Consider the following 20264-nt stretch of genomic DNA (forward strand, 5'->3'; position numbering starts at 1 on the left):
CTCCTGACTGCTCACCAGAGGTTTCTCTTCCTTGACGTCAACCTTAATCTCCTGTTGTTTTCTCTGAGCTGTTTCTTCAGCATCACCCTTGGCCCGCCTTTCTTCTTCAGGAAGAGATTCCTCCTTGTCTAAAACCTGTTCTCCCACAACAGGTTGGGCAGGCTCTTTTTTATCTCCTCCATCTTTGGCCGCTACTAAGGTATAGGACTTTTGTTTCTTAAGCCAAGGGGGTATGAATCGAGAAATCCCCCGGCTCTCAGACGGATCTTTCTCTTTCTTCTGGCGGCGTGGGCTACTTTGGCTTTCAGCTGGAGGAGATGATTGGGAACCTTTTTCCTCCTCTGGATCAGATGTCTGATTCTGCTGATTTTCTGCTACTTCTTTCGGTTTCTCCTTGGTTGCATCTGCTCCTAACTGGTCAGATTCCTTCTTCACTTCAGATGCGGAGCCCACTTCAGTAGTCATGGTCACAGCTTATTCTATAAACAAAACAAAACCACCAAGAGTTATTTTACAAACTCTCCCCATTTTAGTTTGGAGGCAAGGGGCAGGGTAAAGAAGGGTGGGGAGGGGAATGGCAGAAAGATGACAGGGAGAAAATACATTTTAAAAAAAAGGTTAAGACGCATAAGAGAAAATGGAGACTGCCATCCTTAATGTTTAGAAATCTCTATCAGAATCGAAGAACCAAAATAGCATCACAATAGACTTAACAGTGGTTAATTCTACAGTACAGAGAAAACTTCAAATCGTCAAGAGTTCTAGAAAAAGTAGTTATTGCTCAGTTTCATCTAGGTATGAAAAAATAATCCACTCCCCAAATTTTTAGGGAAAATTGCTTTTCTCTATACTTAGTTTTCCTCATTCACAATATTAAAGCTACTGATATTAAGCTACTCATAATGCTAGAAGACCCTGAGACATATTTCATTGCAATTTCACAAATTAAAATCAATATCTAAAGAAATGTTAGGTATAATAAAAATGAATTTTAAGTACTGGGTACCTAATTGTGAGAAAATTAAAATGAACACAAATACCTTTTTTGTTCCAATATTAAACCCCATAATTCACCATCAGTATCCCAATGTAAGTTAGTCTTTAAGAAAGGCACTAAAACTATAATCAAAACTCCAAAATTCCATACCACCGACCTCATACACAATTTTCTTAGTATATGTGATTATAGAAAAATATCTAGGGGTCCCAACTTAAACCAAATAAAGACATCATAGGAGTGAAGGAAATGCATCTAATATTCAATCCTTTTACAACTAATGAAAACAAAACTGAAATTAAATCTGAAAGTAACTCTTGGTCTAAAATTTACATAAAGAAAGAGGGACTTTCAAAGTATCACAGCACCACTGACATAAAAAAAAAATCAGGCAGGCACAGGAAAAGATGTTCAACATCATTAATCAAAGAAATGCACACTAAAACCAAAATACACCTGTCAGAATGGCTATCTTCAAAAAGAACGCAAATAACGAATGCTGACATGGATGCTGAGAAAAAGGAACTCTCAAACACTGATGCTAGGAATGGAAACTGGTGCGACCACTGTGGAAAACAGTACAGAGGTTTCTCAAAACTCTGAAAGAATTACTGTGTGATTCAGCAATTTCACTTCTGGGTATATATCAGAAAGAAACAAACAAACACACTAATTTGGAAAGAAATACACACCCCAGTGTTCATAGCAGCATTATTTACAATTACCAAGTCATGGAAGCAACCTCCATACCCATCAATAGAAGGATGGATAAAGATGCAGTGTATACAGACAATGGAATACTCAAGTCACAAAAAAGAATGAAGTTTTTCCATTTGCATCTGGAGGGTACTAAGCTAAATGAAATAAGTCAGACAGAGAAAGATAAATAATGTATGATATCACTTACATGCGGAATCTAAAAAAATAGATTAGTGAATATAACAAAACAGAAACAGATTCACAGATACAGATAACAAATTAGCGGTTACCAGTGGTGAGTGTGGAGGGGGGACGGGCAGAATAGGGGTAAGGGATTAAGAAGTATAAACCACAGGGTACAAAATAAATAAGCTATGAGGATATATTATACAACACAGGGAATATAGCCAGTATTTTATAATAACTCTTCATGGAGTATAAACATTACAAATAGTGAATCACTATGTTGTACACCTATAACTTACATAATACTGTACATCAACTATACTTCAATAAAAACAGTTTTTAAATTAAAAAAATGGGCAGGGACAGCAGACACTGCACGCTCTCCTTGCTTGCCCATGAGGAAAGTATTCAAAGGCCTGGCGCCCTGACCAATGGAAAATTTCACAGCCATCTTCAAAAGTGGTACAAACTTGAAAAGTTCAAAAACAAAGTACACTGGATTTTTATTGTTTTAAGATTTATTGAAGTATAATTCACATACCATAAAATTCACCCTTTTAAACTATACAGTTAGTGATTCTAAGTATATTCAAAAACCGTTCTCTAATCCCAGAACATTTTCATCATCCCAAAAAGAAGCCCTGTGTCATTAATAGTTACTCTCCAACCCCCCCTTCCTGCAGCCCACTGAGATCACTAAACTACTTTCACTTTGTATAGATTTGCCTACTTGACATTTCAAATAAATGGAATCATACAATTTGTTGCATTTTCACTTAGCATAATGTTTTTAAGCTTCATCCATGTTGTAGTACGTATCAGTACTACACTTTTTTTAAATTATTCACCTCTTTTGCAAATTATATATCTGAGGAGTCCAATATCCAAAATAAACAAAGAACTCTTTTTTATGTATACAAAATATACAAATAGGAAAAGGAGTACGTCAAGGCTGTATATTGTCACCCTGCTTATTTAACTTCTATGCAGAGTACATCATGAGAAATGCTGGGCTGGAGGAAGCACAAGCTGGAATCAAGATTGCCAGGAGAAATATCAGTAACCTCAGATATGTACCTTTATGGCAGAAAGTGAAAAACTAAAGAGCCTCTTGATGAAAGTGAAAGAGGAGAGTGAAAAAGTTGGCTTAAAGCTCAACATTCAGAAAACTAAGATTATGGCATCTGGTCCCATCACTTCATGGGAAATAGATGGGGTAACAGTGGAAACAGTGGCTGACTTTATTTTTCTGGGCTCCAAAATCATTGCTGATGGTGACTGCAGCCATGAAAATTAAAAGACGCTTACTCCTTGGAAGGAAAGTTATGACCAACCTAGACAGCACATTCAAAAGCAGAGACATTACTTTGTTAACAAAGGTCTGTCTAGTCAAGGCTATGGTTTTTCCAGTGGTCATGTATGGATGTGAGAGTTGGACTATAAAGGAAGCTGAGTGCCAAAGAATTGATGCTTTTGAACTGTGGTGTTGGAGAAGACTCTTGAGAGTCCCTTGGACTGCAAGGAGATCCAACCAGTTCATCCTAAAGGAGATCAGTCCTGGGTGTTCATTGGAAGGACTGACACTGAAGCTGAAACTCCAGTACTTTGGCCACCTGATGCGAAGAGCTGACTCGTTTGAAAGGACCCTGATGCTGGGAAAGATTGAGGGCAGGAGGAGAAGGGGACGACAGAGGATGAGATGGATGGATGGCATCACCGACTCAATGGACATGGGTTTGGATGGACTCCGGGAGTTGGTGATGGACAGGGAGGCCTGGCGTGCTACAGTTCATGGGGTCGCAAAGAGTTGGACATGACTGAGTGACTGAATTGAACAAAGAACTCTTGCAACTCAACAGTAAAGAACAAAAAATAATTATTTTTTTAATGGACAAAAGGCTTTGAGTAGAATTCCTCCAAATAAAAAATGACCAATAAGTACTTGAAATGATTCTGAACATTATTAGTCATTAGGAAATGCAAATCAAAACCACTATTAAATACCACTTTATATCCACTAGTATGGCTATAATCAAAGACAAGAACATATACTGGTGAGGTTGTTAGAAAATTGGAACCCTCAACATTGCTGGAAAGAATGTAAAATGGTACAGCCACTTGGAAATCAGTTTGGCAATTCCTCAAAAAAGTAAACATGAAGCTACTGTATGACTCAGTGATCCCACTCCTGGGTATACACCCAAAAGAAAAGAAAATATATGCTTACCCCAAAACTTGTAAATGAACTTTTCTAGTAATTCATAACAGTCAAAAAATGGAAACAACCCAAATGCCCACCAACTAACGGATGGATAAACAAAATGTGGTACATCTATGCAACAGAATATGAAGCAGTTTTGAAAAGGAATGAAGTACTGATACATGCTTCCCTATGAACTTGAAATCATCATGCTAAGTCAAAGAGTGCTGCTGCTGCTGCTAAGTCGCTTCAGTCGTGTCCGACTCTGTGCGACCCCGTAGACAGCAGCCCACCAGGCTCCCCCGTCCCTGGGATTCTCCAGGCAAGAGCACTGGAGTGGGTTGCCATTTCCTTCTCCAATGCATGAAAGTGAAAAGTGAAAGGGAAGTCGCTCAGTCGTGCCCGACTCTTCTCGACCCCATGGACTGCAGCCTACCAGGGTCCTCTGCCCGTGGGATTTTCCAGGCAAGAGTACTGGAGTGCCATTGCCTTCTCTGGCTAAGTGAAAGAAGACAGATACAAAAAGCCACTTGTATAAAATTTCAAGAATAGACAAATACTCAGACGAGGAGCAAACTAGTGGTTGCAAAGGGCTAAAAGGAGTAGAGAATGGGGAGCAACTGTTGATAGGTACAGGGTTTCTTTCTGGGGTAATGAAAATATTTTGGAACTCGACGTGATAGTTGAACAACCTTGTGAATATACTCAAAACCATTGAATTGTAAACTTTAAAGGGGTGATTTCTCAATTAAAAAATAACTTTTAAATTGTCATATACTTCTAATGCTGCTGCTAAGTCGCTTCAGTCGTGTCCGACTCTGTGCGACCCTATAGACAGCAGCCCACCAGGCTCCGCCGTCCCTGGGATTCTCCAGGCAAGAACACTGGAGTGGGTTGCCTTCTCCAATGCATGAAAGTGAAAAGTGAAAGTGAAGTCGCTCAGTCATGTCTGACTCTTAGCAACCCCATGGACTGTAGCCCATCAGGCTCCTCCATCCATGGGATTTTCCAGGCAAGAGTACCGGAGTGGGATGCCATTGCCTTCTCCATATACTTCTAATAGGCAAGCATAAAAACATTCACTTAGTCAGCCTGTATTTCATGGGCATAGGTCTTCCCTGGTGGCTCAATGGTAAAGAAGCCGCCTGCTATGCAGAAAACCACCTACAGTGCAGGAGAAGTCCAGTCCCTAGGTTCAGTCCCTAGGAGGGGAAGATCTCCTGGAGAAGGAAACGGCAACCAACTCTAGTATTCTTGCCTGGAAAATCCCATGGGCAGAGGAGCCTGGCAGGCTACAGCCCACAGTGTTGCAAGAGTCAGACACAATACAGAGACTAAGTCACCAACCACCACCACAATGTACCAAATACTAAGCACATGAATAAAGACTACCTTCAAGGACAGTGGGTTATAGATGAATCAAAAGCACGCTGCTCAAAGAGCACAGGATGAACACTTAACCAGGATTAGGACAAGAGAGTTATCAGACAAATCTTTCTGCAAAAGTCAACATTTGAGTTGCTTTAAAATAATGGGTCAAATGGGAAACATGTGCCAGAAATAGGCAAGTGTGTAGAGACATGAGAATACTCCTCCCACAGGAAACTCAAAAGTACTGAACAGTAACACACTATACAAGTGAAGTGGGGCCTTGTGAGTGGAAGGAGGAAGGTGAATCGGTGATGATGAAGTAGGAGAAACAGGCTGAAGCCAGAACACAAAAGGTTTTGCATGTCATGCTAAGAAAGGTCTGGAAGTGGATTTAAAAGCAATGAGAAGTCATATAAGAATTTTAAGTAGAGGAGTAAAGTAATCAAATTCATATTTGGATGAAATGAGAGAGAAGAATGAGATGAGAGGATGAGATACAGGATGAGAGAAAAGAATGAAATAGAAAGGTATCTAGGAGGTTGATACTATAATCTAAGCATGAGAAGATAATGGTCTACACTATGGTGAAAGCAGTTGGGTATAGGATAAGAAATGAATCTGATGGTCAAGACAAAGCTGGAACATGACGTGGCATCTATCTGAAATCTGCAAGTCCATGAGAAGAAAGAGTCCAGGAAAAGTCCTAAGTCATGAGAGACTGAGATGATGTTAGAACCATTCATGGAAATAGGCAACACAGGAGAAGAAGGTCTGGTTGACACAAACTTGATTTTTAGTTTATTGTGACTACGAAGTCTGTGGACGTGTTCAGCTGGCCACTCGACACCCAAGTCTTAAAGGGAGACCACATACACACTAGAGATACAGATGTGGGAGCTGTCGTCATGTGAGAGATGACTGAGAGCACAAGTGATAGGGACATCACCGAGGGGAAAATGTAGTTTGAGCTCCGAGGGCTCTGAAGAGAACCCTTCTAACCACCGATATTTAAGGGACAGGTAGAAGGACACAGGTGAGAAGAAACACACGGTAAAACAAGGAGATCAGAGCACAGGAATGTCCTTGAGGGCAATGCTACAGAAGAGGGAATAGTTAGGTACCTATATTAAATACATGGCCAATCTTACATCTTATTTTTACGTGCATGAAGTTCAAAATCATGTCTTCCAGTAAGACTCTTATATGAGTACTTGAACTAGCTCCATATTGCACAGAAAATCTTTTTTCCTTCTTTAAGGTACCATTTTCCAGGTACCAATTAAGTGGAAAATACTATTTACATTGATCATGAAATGAGCAAAGCTGACTTTTGGCAATATTCTCTCATTACATTTGAAGAGCCAAATCAATGCCCTAGTAAAAATTAAAACAAAAATGCCTCATACTTTTCTAAGCGAACCAAGATAATTGGCAGTTCTCTAACTACTTTAGCTGTGAGAAACAATCTGGAGACTGATCAACTAAAGCTGATTTGGGGTCAAAATATTTCAGAAGCAATGAAATATAAAACTAAAGTTTCCACTATTATGTTAAAAGTATTCAGTTCAGTTCAGTCACTCTGTCATGTCCAACTCTTTGCAACCCCATGCACTGCACTACGCCAGGCTTCCCTGTCCAACACCAACTCCCAAGCCTTGTCCAAACTCATGTCCATCAAGTCAGTGATGCCATCCAACCATCTCACCCTCTGTCGTCCCCTTCTCCTCCTGCCTTCAATCTTTCCCAGCATCAGGGTCTTTCCCAGTGAGTCAGTTCTTTGCATCAGGCGGCCAAAGTGTTGGAATTTCAGCTTCAGCATCAGGCCTTCCAATGAATATTCAGGATTGATTTCCTTTAGGATTGACTGGTTGGCTCTCCTTTGCAGTCCAAGGGACTCTTAAGAGTCTTCTCCAACACCACAGTTCAAAAGCATCAATTCTTTGGCACTCAGCTTTCTTTATATTTCTTTATATTTAAAAGTATTACTATTTGCATTTTAATAAAAAAATCTATCACTGCTTAACGAGTCAGACATCACGTATATGATTTCTGCTTCTCACAACATCCCACAGGGTAGGTATTAGCCCCATTGCACAGTAATAAATGGAAGAGTGACTTGTTAAGTTACTTGTTAAGTGACTTGTCTAAGGCCAATGAATGGAGGACCACACGGCTGTGTACACCTATATTCTGTAACGCAGTCACAGCTCCATTGTATATCAAAGACTGAATCAACCAGAGCCAATGACTTAGTCCTCAAAAGAAGATTCACATCAGTCTATCAAAATGACTCCAGAATAACATGAATCTTTTCTGTGATTTGCTATGATTAGCCCAGCATGCATGTGTGTGTGTGCTCAGTTGGGTCTGTCTCTTTGCGACCCCATGGAATATAGCCCACCAGGCTCCTCTGTCCACAGGATTTTCCAGGCCAAGAACACTGGAGTGGATTGCCATTTCTTTCTCCAGGGAATCTTCCCAATCAAGGAACTGAATCTGCATCCCCTGTGTCGGTAGGCGGACACCATGTGGGAAGCCCTCCCCTTCCCCAAATAAGAAATGTACAGAGGCATTCTCACCACAATGAAAACCATATCTGAAGGCTACTACCTGGCCATGTAGCCAGCATTGAGCTGATGGATCAAAACCAAAGACAAGGTGCTACTACAGCCACAAAGAGCACAGATAAGCCACACTGCAACACTAAGCCTCACAGAGCAGTCCTCTTCAAGCACAATGTACTCCCAAGACTTGTTTTAAGAATTTCAAAGCCGAGCAGTGTTGCCCATCAAAGGGAAATTACAAGATAAATTACAATGGAAACAGCTAATTGGATTGTAAATATTCAACAATAAGAGTGGATATAATTTATGTAAATAAATACATTCTTAAAATAGTTTCAAGAGATCGTGTTTAGATCAAACCTAAACACTACCTTCTTTGTTGATAAAAGTTTCTTGAACAAATTACCACCATCAAGAAAACATGATTATAGCACATCCATTCACCATAATTATCATGCCTGTACCACTCAGAGTTCCAAATGTGGATAAGCCTTTAAATACCACTGCCCACTAAAATGGAAACTCCTGCCATGGAACACAAGCCCTCCAACTAAAATGAAAGCCCCCTGAGGGTTGGGATCTTGAGATCTTTATTTTAATTCACTGCTGTGTTCCTAGCATCTAGACTGGCACATAAGGGACATCAGATAAATATGTACTGAATGAGTGTTGTCTGGACTAATACCTTCATTTTATCTTATCAACAAGGAAACTGAGGCTCAGCAAGACTCAGGCTGAGTCTGAGACTTTGCCTGAGATTACAAAGCCAGGTGGGCAAAGCCAAAACCAGAAAGCACTCAAACTCAAGCAATGCTCCTTCCAATAAGCTTTAATTACAAATACCTAAAATCCATCATTAATATAGTTACATAACATACTAAGTAAAGACCACCCTACTTATCAGCAACCAAAAAGAACACTGCTGTGAACAGTCAGCCCATTAGACAGGCATGAGCTTTTGACACAATTACCATGTTGGCAAGCTCCATCTGGGTTGATAAAAGCATTCATTATTGTAATAGCTCCATGAGAAAAAACACACATCATTTAACACAGAACCAAGCAGAAAACTATCATCAACAGAGGAGCAGCACAGGTTAGGTAAAGAGCTGTGTTACATGAAACTACTCTTTTTTCTGATGTTTGAAAAAGGAGGCAGGCTCCAAGGTGCTGTCACTACCACTGGCCTAAACTGTCTACCCTGTAATATTATGCTAACACCATTAGCAAAACACCAGCCCTTAAACAGAGGACAACAGTAAGCAAAGCCAAGCAAGAAGATACACAATCTAGACACTCCTACAAAGAACTTCAAGCTGAACTTCATGTTCATTATTGGGTCCAGATGTTTCCTTAAAACCTTTGGAGAACCAGCGCTACTCTAAGAGCCCTCACTGTTAATTAAAATCCCTGTCCAGGAGGAAGAGGGCAGGAGCTGCTGCCCACTGAGTAGCTCCCAACCTTGGCTGAGATCACAAGCAACAGGAGGTCTTTGATTTCTATCGTTATCCCATTCATTAGGGAAGTCAAGATTAACAGAATGGGGAATATGCATTTCTAAACTTGAAAAATGGGGGTACAGGTATGGAAAGAGGCTTTCCTTTGAGACAAGAACAAAATTGTGCAAGAAAGACAAACTTTAAAAATATTGGCAACGTGTACACAGTTCCAATTTGGTCACTTTCCAGTGTGACAAATCCTGTTTTTAATCCATCACTGTGACTGGGCAGAGGATATGGGGAGCCACTTTCTGATATACACAATCACTTTCTTATGTTCATCTCCCCAAACAGCCTGGATCCCAAGAAAAGGTCTTTTAATACACCTACTACCTTCCTTTAATGCTCTGAATGTGAGAAAAACAAATCGGCAATCCAAAAAAAGGAATGACCAAGCAGTCAACTAACTCTACTTAGGAAGTAATAAGAACGATGCTTCTCAAATAATTGTCAACATTTTTTTTTTTAAGGGGAGGAGGGAAGATGAGGAGGAAGAAAGGGAGCAAAGAAGAAAAATATCTGGAGAGGGAGAAGGAATAACAAAAACGGACAGGCTGAGAGCCGACTAAAATTAATTCCTCTCCTTTGTAGGTTTATTTTTCTTCCGTGTCAAAAGGTCTAGAAAATACTATATCCCATATCCAAATACATACAACTACATTTCAAAGGGAATATTTGTTAAATTATCTATACAGTGAGGGTAAACAAGAGTTATTTTTTAAATAATTCAATGCTGCCCACCCTAGTTACCTTAATAACACATTACATCGTTTGTTTGGTTTATTTTAAAGGGATAAAGGGCCCATAAGAGAGACAGAACTATTTCTATAAAGATATAAGTAAACATCTGGTTTAAATTAAACCCACATATACAAAAGATATGAACTGTAGCCCTTTGCTAACTCAAGTCTAGGCAGGATCAGATTACATTCAGAGCATGAATTTCCTCCAGCCTTCCACTACTTTTTAACAGAACTCAAATTTTGTTCAGCTTTTCTCTTTTCCACATGCGTGCCAGTAAAGGCTGGCTCCAGGTCAGGCCACAAGGTAATGGCATTCTGGTGTAGGGTAATCATGGTAGTTCCCCATCCCTTTGCCAGGAAAACATGTAAAAGTCTGTTGGTGGGCTCCTGGGGAAGGACGCCTGTTTCTAGAAAGAGCCATAAGAAGAGAAGGCCCCTCTCCTAAACACTGGGTATGTGATTCCCAGAAATGCTGTTACCATCTGGAATAATCCATGAGGGGGGAAGGCCTGGAGACAAAGTGGCATATAGCAGAAGGCACTGCAAAAGTTACAGAGAAGAGGACCAGCCTACTGTGCATGCTACTGGTGACCAGGTCCTGTATTTGAGCTTCCCATTACATGAGATAACATACTGCCCCTTGTGGTTTAAACAATTAAAGCAGGGGGTACAGTTACTTGCAATCACTATTAGTTTCTGCATATTCTGAGGCAAGCATTAGAAACTAAGACCTAAGAAACTAGGAATACATAATAGTACCAGCTCAGACAATTACTCCCCACTGGGTTTTAGAGCCCTCATGCCTAAAAGCCATGGTTGTCCAAACGTTCCACTTTTTCCAGATGTTCAATTTTTTAAAACCTAGTATTAGAGTTAATGGCCTTCCCTGGTAGCTCAGCTGGTAAACAATCTGCCTGCAATGCAGAAGACCCCGGTTCGATTCCTAGGTCAGGAAGATCCCCTGGAGAAGGGATAGACTACCCACTCCAGTATTCTTGGGCTTCCCTGGTGGCTCAAATGGTAAAGAATCTGCCTGCAATGCAGGAGACCTGGGTTCGATCCCTGGGTTGGAAAGATCCCCTGGAGGAGGACATGACAACCCCTCCAGTGTTCTTGCCTGGAGAATCCCCATGGACAGAGGAGCCTGGCAAGTTACAGTCCAAGGGTCATAAAAAGTCAGACACGACTGAGCGACTAAGCAAAGCACAGCACATTGGAGTTAATATTAAGAGAGATAAGCCATTAATTTGTCATTCTATCAACTCTATATAAAAATGAAACAAACTATCTTAGAGTTCAAAGTATGATTCCCCTTATTCATACACTGGAGAGGAGGGTATGTGAAAATCAAGGCATTATTCTCCACAATGTCCAAGCCCCAAAACACCTAAGATAAGTGCTAACAATCTGATTTGTTAAAACCAAGTCTCTGCTGTTCTCATTAAGAATCAAGTCAAGAAAGAAATCTGAGTAAGGCAAAGTCTTTTCCACAGGCAACTAGGGTCATCCTAGGAACAGCTGCCCTTTCCTGGAGCTCAGTATACCAGAGGCTGTGCATAAATCATTAAGGATCCCAAAGCTACATACCATCATTCTCATAATCAAAATGCACATAAACCTCGTCATTTGGGGTGCTCCAGCCTCACACCCTCATCAAGGCGATAGAGACATTCAGAACGCTGCTGGCTCCTAGTTAATCAATTATGCACACTGAGTTGTGGGGTCAGGATTATCGATGAACTGTGTTTGCTTCAATTCCTTCTTTCAGGTTGGGCCCTGAATTTTTGTAAAGGCCAGAGCCGGAGCTACATTCTTTGCGTGCGAAACCAACTATAATCTTTGGATACAATAACATGATGGTTTGAAGATCAAGTCTAGGAACTGAAGAGACCGAGTTAGGGTTCCAGCTCTTGTCTCATACTAGCCACGGAACCACAGACAAGTTATTGAAACTCAATGAGTCTCAGTTTCCTCATCAGCAAAACAAAGATATTTATACATAAACACTGGGTGACTCTAAGGGTTAAATCAGATGCTATACATAAAGTGCCTGGCACAAAATAAATTCATAATAAATGCTGGGTCACAGTCATCATAGGGGGATTCTAAAAACGAAGGGACAATGTCTGTATCTTCACTAAGGATATTAATAGTAAGAACAGAAATAACAATACATAATGATAATATCAGCTATTGGCTGAGCACTCTTCTAGAGATTTTACATGAAGCAATTCCTTTAATACTCACAACCTTTGTGGGAGAAATTAAAATGACTTCCATGCTGCAGATGAAGAAGGTAAACAAGTATCAAGAAGGTAAATGAGGATCCACGGCGAGAGCAGAGCCACACAAGCAGTAAATGAACGGAAGAGCCAGGATCCAAACCCAGGCCATCCGGCTCCAAAGACTTCGGGCAATCCTGCCAGCAATCTCAAACAACTTCACTGTAGTGTAACCAGCATCTAGCACAATCCCTTAAAGTTCATGATTTGTTGAAAAACAAAAATCCATAAACTATTACTACCATTCGGTGGTCTACAATCCAAAGCAACATGTTTTAACAGAGCCCCTGACAAGTTTTACCCACTTTCAGGATGTGGGTTATATCAGCATCTTAGCTCCTTCTTTCAAAGGTTTTCTGAGGACTGTCATAACCTATGTACCAGACATCAATAACAGAGATGAAAGAAGCCTGCTCTCAGCCTCATGGGGCACAGAAGTAGCGATATTAGCAGCAATACATATTTAAACTACTCGCCATTAATTCAGAACGTTTGGTAATTTAAATTCAGAAATCACAACCAGTTTGAAAAGCTGACCGTGGTTTTCTTTACAACCACCGTTGTCATCTCTTCAGGAAGTCACACATGGGAAATCTTGGTTAAAGACTCATAAAACACAAACAGGTATCACGCTTTTTAAAGAGCACTTAATTCTCATTCTCAATTGTATTTGCTAGAAATATATTTGCTGTCTAGCAAAATTTAAGTAATTTGAATACAAAGCCTAATAAAATAGCCCTGGTTATAAATTTCTTCAACATCAAAACTCCAAAACAGGGAGTTTAAGGGAGACTGGACACAGGTATATGTATGGCTGAGTCCCTTCGCTGTTCATCTGAATCAATCACAACATTGTTAACAGCCTATACTCCAATACAAAATAAAAAATTGAAGAAAAAACTTCCAAAATAAATTGTCAGCTGGGCTGACCAACCGTCCAATAGGGAAGTGACTGAAGGATGAGTAAAGAGTTAAGAGGAAAAAAAGAAATACAAAGGACCCATGAAATGTATGAACCCGTGAAAAGATGCTTACCACACACTCATAGTAAAATAAATACAGGCTAAAAATTTAGCACGGAAAAATCCAAAAGCTTAATCATGTAATCACTGAGCAAGATTATGGGAACAGAGGCCATTCTCAGATAATTGCCAGTAAGAGAGTAAATTGGGACAGATCCAATGGGAGTCAGTTTGCCAACAGCTATCAAAGTTCCAAATGCATACACATTCTAAACCAGTTACTCTGCTTGTGGGGATGTATCCTACAGATACATCCGAATATGTACAACACTTACGCACTGATGATTCCCTATCACACTGCTTGTAACAGCACCAGATCAATGTCCATCAATAGGTGATACTATGCAACCTTCATACAACAGAATACTATGCAGCTATAAAGAAAAAGAGGAAGGTTTCCCCCTACTACAGAAATATCTCCCAGTTACACAAGTCCAAAAAGTAAGATTCAGATAGCACATTAGACATGCTGCACCTTGTGTGCTGAAAGTAATGTGTGCTGGAGGTATAAGTATGTGAATCCACATGTACATATCTGCCTATATAAGCATAAGGAAAACAGCAGTGATTATGGGGAATGGATGACGACCAAGTAGATGAGGTGCAGAGATGCAGATATGGAGACAAAGACACCACTGGGTGGACGTTTGCAAACTGAAGACTTAAATACTTCATTAAAACTTCATTAAAGGAGGACAATACTTATGCATTAAAATATCGTATGCATTAAGTGAACCCAGCACAACTGGTCGGCTTTCTTGGAGACAACCTGAATGCCACACTGCCACAAGTGACGATGTCACCTTGACCTCTCACATAGCTCTGGCCTCATAAATGAACAGTCTGGGTGCAAAAGCCTTCCGATCTATTCCAGCTCAGCAGTAGCATTAAGACAGCCTAAAATAAAATTGATTTCTTACCATATGACCTTTAAGATTATCTCTACCTTCTCAAAAGAATGATTTTTCCTAGCCTCCGATTCAGCATACTTTACAAACCCACACCTTACCCCGCATAGCCTGTTCTTGAAAGCAGGAAAAGCTCAAACACCTAAGCTTTTAGAGCAGCCAGACATCTTTTAAGAAGTACATCAAGTATTCATTTCATAAAAATAATAATAGCCCCTAGAGTTCCTTAGGAAACCTTGCCAGCTTTTTATCCTTCTCAGAGTGAAGCTAAAACAAAAATCTGTCTTTGCTAACAAAAATATTGGTGCCTACACAAGTAGGCAAAAAAAAAAAAAAAAAATTAGTATTCCTTATTCTCTGCTGGAGGAGTTGGAACAGAGAACTTGGAAATAATTTCTCTGAAAGCTGAGGAAATGTTTTCAAAGGAGAGTAAAACAGCATGGGAAGATTCTTATTAAATTCCTAAGCTGGTCACACACAAATATCTCCAATCTTGGTCTGCAGCTTCTTCTTCATTTAGAGGGGAAGGCAGGAATAAAACTGGCTTGAGCAGCATGAGGATGTCGTGTTTCCTGTCCACCGCTTCCCCACCCCGCTTCTGCTCCTGTGCTTCCATGAAGGGGGTACTGTTGTGCAAATAAGTAACTGCATGTTCCCAGTGCACTGGTAGGCAGCCGGTATCTTCTTGATAAATGTCTTTTGTGATGTTCCTAGTGTTCGGGGAACACTGCTTTGGACCACCATCATTAAACAGAATGTTCTATAGAGAAGAAAAATATACCTACTTGCAGTTTCTTCCAGTAATGTCATAACTAGGCTCCCAACAGCAAAAACACCACCAAAATTCTCATCTTGTCATAAGCGATATCAGGGAATACACTTCTGAGTCATCCCACAACCACCTTCTGCAAGGGATCCTTACGCAGCCCCAACGTAAAACTCACCTGGTATCAAGCAGTCATCTACAACCAGTCTAATATTATTTCTGTGTGAAGTAAACTCTAAATTCTTTAGCTAAAAAATAACAGTGGTTCAGGAGGCTTTTCCCAAATAAGCTAACAACAAATCCACCAAGGTTAACTGCACAGGATAAATGCACAGGCTGCAGACGCTGCATTTTAATAGGTCATAAGACAAAAGCCTGTCAAACTCAATCAACTCCCCACACTATGACAAGGCCACCAGGCTGGAGCCTACACTGATCTCGCACTTTCAAATCCTCTTCTCCATAAGCTTTGGAACGCTGCAGTTGACAGGCATAAATACCTAAACCTTGTCAAAAAATGGAATTCACTTTTGCAGTTTTGGTCGTTAGCTCCTCTATCATTTTACAATATTTACAGCACTGCCAAAGAGTTACGTCAATGCATAGCATGTATTCTTAAAATATGAGACTATAAACGGAACGATTTTTCTAGCTTAGGTAAGCAGATCCCAATGTGAAGGCCAGTCCTCCAGTTGGTCGGCTGAAGGTGCCATAGACCGTTAGCATATGGACCCTCCAAGCGTGATAAAAGCAACTTTCCCCAGGCGGGAAAAGCTGTAATTACAATGGAATTACAGACATGCCATCTGGAATGCTTAAAAACTTTTTACTTTTCCCCAAGTAGTTCTACTGTGAGCATTAGTACATTCAAAACTACTCAGTCAAAGTTTTAAACGACTACTTTTTAGGTCATGCTGGCAAGGGACAAGCTTTCACTTTGGCTAAATATATTTGTTTCTTTGGAGATAAGATTCTCAAAATGCAACATCTGTAAACGTGATTTGGTAGAGGAATCTACTGGAGAATATGCTAGGTATTCCAACCCTTGGAACCCACCAAAAAATTACAAGCCAACACAATTTCAAAGTTTAAAATTTCCCTTTCCAACTTTCTTTGTGATCCAGCTATGATGTTAAACAACAGGTCATCAATATATCATACAACGTGCACTGGAACACTCCAAAAGAGACAGTCCATAGGGAAGGTGGGGGTCCTATGAACAACTGTCCAGGTCATCAGCATCAATTCCACAGACATTTATTCCTTCATCTGAGGTGTCAATAGTTTGAAGAGACAATTCTTTGTTAAACCTAAAAACAGAAAGCTTAAACTTCACAAGTATATATGTACCGCCCTCCCTCCCCCAAACACTCAGTAGTTTCCTCAAGGGTCTAAGAACATTCTGGGCAATGTCAACAGTAATGAAGGAACTTACAGATGTAGTCTGGCTATCACAATGGTACTGCTTTTCATTTTGTTAGAAAGAAGCAACGTAACAAGTTTCTTTTCGAAGGAAGGTTGTTAGGCAGGTAAATTATATCAAGAAGAAGCATGAAGAAGACTTTCTAAATTTGGATGTTTGAATCTGGGCAATATGGTGGGTTTTCACATTTCTTCAATGTGACAACATATTAAATATTCAGTAAAAGAAGTTGACACCTATTATTCAATTAATATTTACTTAGGCCGTGACAGCATTAAAACAATACATAATTCTTGATAGATCTTAATGACCATTAATCTGTAGATGTCAAAAGTAAAAAGCAAATTCAAATCTCTGCTAGCTGTAATGTTCTTTAATCAAAGGAGGTAATTTATAAAATGGTTCATTTTCATGCTAATTGAAATCTATCATCTTTTAACATGTTAAAAAATAAGTGTATGCTATTAACCTTACATAGTCCTCACTGTGCTTTAGGAATGATTCATTTCTGTACAGTATATAGTACCACTGAATAAATCAATTGTGAAAGAGTAGAACAAATATCTAAAATCAGCTGGCTCCACTATTCTCATAAGTCAAACCTAAAAAGGCAATTATGGCAAAGATAACTTGACAAAACTCAACATTTGCCTTAGAAAATGCAAACAAATAGTCTAAAAATACATACACATTTTTCACAGGGCTTGGTTCAAATATAACTGAACATAATCCCTTGCCAGATAGTGCACATAATCAGATTCCATCTATTCTGTACTCTGTACATGAGTACTGTCCAAATTTTCAGTCTCCTAGATACTGACAGTCCAAAAGGCAAACTTTTTTCAAAAGCAAAAACAAGTATATACCCCCACAAACCTAACTGCTACAATAGAAATTTCCTAACACTCCCCGCCTTGAAATACATACGCAGTTTTATAGAAGTACATGGAGTCCGCTGTCTGCTGTTCCCTGTCATTAGAAGGCTGTGGAAAGAGGATGGAAATCCAGCTTCCAACTGCTTAATGAGCAAGACTGGCCCCACCCAGGCCAGACGCCGCTGAAGAAGGGCATGCTCAGTAGAAAAGCCCAGCATGGTTCCAAGTTACTTCATTCCTCAGCTAGAAAACCCACATGGGTCAAAGAAAAAGTCATCCTCTTGCTGTCTGTTCTACCCACTAAATGAAGAACACTTTACATAAAGAACAGTTTTAATGGCACAACTGTAATCCTATGATTATAACTGTTTACAATCCTACTACTGCTAGGCAATTTTTCCCTCCTTTTTTGTATCGTTTTTACATTGCTTTGAATTTGCACCCCTCAACTTTGTTTTTATTTCTTGCTATTTTAATCCACCCTATAGACACCAAAAGTACATGCATATAACATATAGTCTACTCATCTTTCTTGATAAAACTGGTATATATATTTTGATATAGAAAAGCCATTCAAATACATATATATTTCATTTTTATATACTGAAAACAGGACTATTTTGATTGATTTGTAGGAAAATTTCCTTATTCATTCACACTGTATTTAAAGGAAGGCCTGTTTCAATCTAGAATTATAGATACCATCATATTGTTACAAAGCTGATGAATTCTTATTTTATTATTATATTGCTATCCTAAATTGAGCAATGATGGATACAAAAGGTGAAATCCTCCATCCATTTGTCATATGAATACAAATACATATGGAAGCAAGGTAAATTTATAGTCACTAAAGGGAAATACAATTATTCTAAGATTCAGGTCAGAGAGCTTTGAAAAACACCAACCTTCCTTAATTCTACATTACCATCCCCCTACTCCCTTACATTTCCACATTAAATTCTGGTTGGTTTTTCCCATAGTATAGATATTTACATTAACCAATGAGGACCAAGATAGACTCTGCATCTAGGTATACATATTTACATCTTGACCCTGTTACCATACCACACTGCTCTCCTACCAAACAATTCTTAAGTCAATGAGTATTTTATGTTCACATTCACCTACAGCAGTCTTTTTAAAAAAAGAATTATTACAAATAAAACATTAGATAATTAAATGAACAAGATATCACTCATACCAACTAGGAGAGAAAAAGTAAGTTTTCCTTTAGAGGAACTTAATGAAAATACGTTTCAGTAGCAGCTCTGAAGAGATTAATCTGTCAAAATGAACAAACACAAACAAAAAAACTCATTCTATATAATGGAAGTAAACTTCACTATCCACCCACAAAGCTTTCCCTGGTTCACAAAATGGCAATTTGGTGAGTTTTTTAGTAGAGCATTATTGACTATGCCAAAGCCTTTGGCTGTGTGGATCACAATAAACTGTGGAAAATTCTGAAAGAGATGGGACTACCAGACCACCTGATCTGCCTCTTGAGAAACCTGTATGCAGGTCAGGAAGCAACAGTTAGAACTGGACAGGGAACAACAGACTGGTTCCAAATAGGAAAAGGAGTACGTCAAGGCTGTATATTGTCACCGTGCTTATTTAACTTCTCTGCAGAGTACATCATGAGAAGCGCTGGGCTGGAGGAAGCACAAATTGGAATCAAGAGTGCCGAGAGAAATATCAATAACCTCAGATATGCAGATGATGCCATCCTTATGGCAGAAAGTGAAGAGGAACTAAAGAGCCTCTTGATGAAAGTGAAAGAGGAGAGTGAAAAAGCTGGCTTAAAGCTCAACATTCAGAAAATGAAGATCATGGCATTTGGTCCCATCACTTCATGGTAAATAGATGGGGAAACAGTGTCAGACTATTTTTCTGGGCTCCAAAATCACTGCAGATGGTGACTGAAGCCATGAAAGTAAAAGATGCTTACTCCTTGGAAGGAAAGTTATGACCAACTTAGATAGCATATTCAAAAGCAGAGACATTACTTTGCCAACAAAGGTCCATCTAGTCAAGGCTGTGGTTTTTCCAGTAGTCATGTATGGATGTGAGACTTGGACTATAAAGAAAGCTGAAAAAAAAAAAAGAAAGAAAGCTGAGCGCCAAAGAATTGATGCTTTTGAACTGTAGTGTTGGAGAAGATTCTTGAGAGTCCCTTGGACTGCAAGCAGATCCAATCAGTCCATTCTAAAGGAGATCAGTCCTGGGTGTTCATTGGAAGCTGAAACTCCAATACTTTGGCCACCTGATGCGAAGAGCTGACTCACTGGAAAAGACCCTGATGCTGGGAAAGATTGAGGGCAGGAGGAGAAGGGGATGACAGAGGATGAGATGGTTGGATGGCCATCACCAACTCAATGGACATGAGTTTGGGTGGGCTCCAGGAGTTGGTGTTGGACAGAGAGGCCTGGTGTGCTGCTGCTCATGGGGTGGCAAAGAGTTGGACACAACTGAGCGACTGACCTGAACTGAACTTAGTAGAGCCAAATTTGTTTAGTCCATCTTTTATTGAGATTGTGGTTTTCCCACATTTGTTAAATGTGTATTTTAAACCATAGAAATGGCAATAGAAACCGCAGTAGGATGGCAGACTGACTTCACTATATTGACTTAAAAAAATACTGGCTCCAAATCTTTTTCTAAAATGTATTGCTCCATAGGGCTTCCGTGGTGGATCAGACAGTAAAGAATCCACCTACAATGCA

At 39.7% G+C, this 20264-nt stretch overlaps 1 protein-coding gene across 33 annotated transcripts in view; it reads right to left on the bottom strand.

Moving 5' to 3' along the window:
• Positions 1 to 20264, bottom strand: part of EPB41L2 (erythrocyte membrane protein band 4.1 like 2) — a 211015-nt gene that overhangs the window by 111460 nt on the left and 79291 nt on the right. For 32 of the 33 annotated variants that reach the window (XM_024996998.2, XM_024996997.2, XM_024996995.2 and 29 more), the window contains exon 2: positions 16 to 479. In XM_024996998.2, the coding sequence (XP_024852766.1) occupies positions 16 to 465 (450 nt within the window). In that variant the 5' untranslated portion in view covers positions 466 to 479. Of the gene's footprint in view, positions 1 to 15; positions 480 to 17587; positions 17655 to 20264 lie in introns of those variants that run through there. The other variant, XM_010808554.4, reaches the window with a different exon arrangement.

This window comes from Bos taurus, chromosome 9, assembly GCF_002263795.3.
Source record: "Bos taurus isolate L1 Dominette 01449 registration number 42190680 breed Hereford chromosome 9, ARS-UCD2.0, whole genome shotgun sequence".
Classification (NCBI taxonomy): domain Eukaryota; kingdom Metazoa; phylum Chordata; class Mammalia; order Artiodactyla; family Bovidae; genus Bos; species Bos taurus.